The sequence below is a fragment of the Nicotiana sylvestris genome, chromosome 8 (assembly GCF_000393655.2).
Source record: "Nicotiana sylvestris chromosome 8, ASM39365v2, whole genome shotgun sequence".
Classification (NCBI taxonomy): Eukaryota; Viridiplantae; Streptophyta; class Magnoliopsida; order Solanales; family Solanaceae; genus Nicotiana; species Nicotiana sylvestris.
Genome location: NC_091064.1, coordinates 200,988,672 through 200,990,889, shown reverse-complemented (window position 1 = coordinate 200,990,889; position 2,218 = coordinate 200,988,672). Strand labels below are relative to the sequence as shown.

Sequence of the window (2,218 nt, the reverse complement as noted above, 5' to 3'; positions counted from 1 at the left end):
ACTATTAAATTTCCAGTACTTAAGCTCTCATTTAGGGACTAAGTGTCCCTAAACTCTCCAAAACTCAAAATCGAACATCCCAGTAAATCACAATAGAAGAAATAAATATGGAAAAAGCAGTTAATAGGTGATCGGGGCGGTAATTCTTAAAACGACCGACCGGGTCGTTACATCATGCCATGAAGTTGAATGACTAACTGAGAAACAGAAATAAGATTGTAGTGAAAAGTGGGAACATAAAGGAAATGATGCAAAGTGAAAGAAAACAACTTAAAAGAACCTCTGCAATTTACTTTCACCTTATAACCATTGGGAAGGGTAACAAGATAAAGAATAACTAGAGGTTGAATGTTGGAAAGAAGATCTTTGTGTGAAGTCATGTGATGTGTGGCTCCAGAATCTAAAATCCAACTATATTCAGCTACCCTAATTAACAGAGATGCACTATAACGCACTTCTACACAAGCAGTCAAAGGAACATTACCAGCAAAATTTGCAGATGCTGTAAGATTTGTCTGAGAAGAAGGAGATTCAGAGACATGAGTGTGTTGCAACATAGACATTAGCTGAACATACTGCTCCTTAGTAAGTCCAAGTACCAAAGAACCACCCTTATTCTAGTTAGGAGGTGCAGAGGCATGTGACTCGGTGCTAGAGGATATGTCAACCACAGCATTTGCAGCCATCTTCCTACCTTTAGTGAAATTTAAAGTATGTGGGAATGCATGCAACTTATAGCACTTTTCAATTAAATGACCACTCTTCTTACAATATTTGCAAAACTAAGTTGCTCTACTTGAATCAAAAGATACTTTCTGAGAGTAGTGCCTCTAAGGTTGTGATGGCTGAAAATGGTGAAGGGATGTTGCATTGAAAGAAGCTGACTCGAGGTTGAATTGAGAGGAAGAATTAATCTGCCTTTGTCTCTCATCCTGAAGGAGAGTGTTATATGCACTGTCCAAGGAAGGAGGTGGCTGCATCATAAGAAGATTACTCCTGACACTGATGTAAGTGTCATTCAGGCCCACGAGAAACTGATGCAACCTATCCTCTTCCTCCTCCTTCTTGATACCAGCCTTAGCAGCACAGGTACAAGTACTACCATGACTAGTGCGCATGACTCTTAGTTCATCCCATAACTTCTTCAACTTGCTGAAATAAGAGGCAAAGAGAACCCTGGTTAGTGGAGGCTAGCTCCGTCTTAATCTTAAAAACCTTAGTCCCATTTACAGTCCCATATCTCCTATTTAATTGTTTCTATATGTCCTCAGCTGTTTCAGGCTATTGAACACTCTCAGCAATACTGGGAGACAATGAGCTAATTAACCAGGAAATTACCATGTTATTACATCTAACCCAATGCTTAGACTCGGGTGAATTAGGGGAAGGTCTAGGAAAGGTACCATCGATGAATTCAATTTTATTTCTAGCAGACAATGACACAATAATACTTCTTTTCCATCCTCCAAAACCATATCCTGAGAAAGGTATAGGAACCAAGGAAAGACCAGGTATATCGGAAGAGTGAAGGAAAAAAGGACTTGAGGGCTTAGGGTTAAATTCAAACCGTTCAGGACCACCAGAGGTACTGCTGATATCATTATTAGTCGGAGCCATATCAAAATAGGTGATTAATAGAAAAGCATCAACATATCCAAACCATAGCACGCAAAATCAGAGATAAAAGAACAAAATTACCAACGTTTTCGCAACCGGAAAACACGGCCTTCTAGAGTGAAGAATAAGCAACAATTGACTTTAGCAATTACAAGCTCCTTCAAACAGCGAAAGAAACTCCTAAAACAGCAAAAAACCCATATTTAGAAATCGAACCCCCCCCCCCAGTCAAAACAGGAATGGGTAACACCGGAGAGGAGAAGACAACGAGATTAAGTAAGATCGTTGCTCTGATACCATGTTAACATGCAAAGAATCGATAAAAACCAACAAAGTTTATCATTGTTTCAAGGTGGAAGAAGGTCAGTTGGGAGAGAGTATCTGGAAGCTTCTTTCATAATTGAAGAAGAATGTACAAAAACTAACTGAATAAAGCTAATTGTCTCTCTTTATACAATGGGCTTGATGTCACGACCCGGATTTCCCACCCTCGGGAATCGTGATGGCGCCTACTCGTGGAAGCTAGGCAAGCCGAATATTGTGAATTTATCTCCCATTTTATTTAAACATATTAGACAATGTGAAATACTAAGTAGTTAAA

General features: G+C 39.4%; 1 protein-coding gene across 1 annotated transcript; it reads right to left on the bottom strand.

The window, feature by feature from the left end:
• Nucleotides 1-830: 830 nt before the first annotated feature.
• LOC138876238 (uncharacterized) lies at nucleotides 831-1,617 on the bottom strand. Its single transcript, XM_070155143.1, has 2 exons — nucleotides 1,328-1,617; nucleotides 831-1,152 (listed from the first exon to the last, which is right to left on the bottom strand). The coding sequence occupies exons 1-2, from the start codon at nucleotides 1,615-1,617 to the stop codon at nucleotides 831-833; spliced, it is 612 nt and encodes a 203-aa protein (XP_070011244.1).
• Nucleotides 1,618-2,218: the final 601 nt, after the last annotated feature.

Excerpts from the sequence above, each read along its gene's own strand:
- LOC138876238 (XM_070155143.1), bottom strand. The coding sequence starts at position 1,617 with ATGGCTCCGACTAATAATGATATCAGCAGTACCTCTGGTGGTCCTGAA. Across the intron at positions 1,153-1,327 it reads AATAACATGGTAATTTCCTG|CAAGTTGAAGAAGTTATGGG; the intron begins GTTAATTAGCTC and ends CTCTTATTTCAG.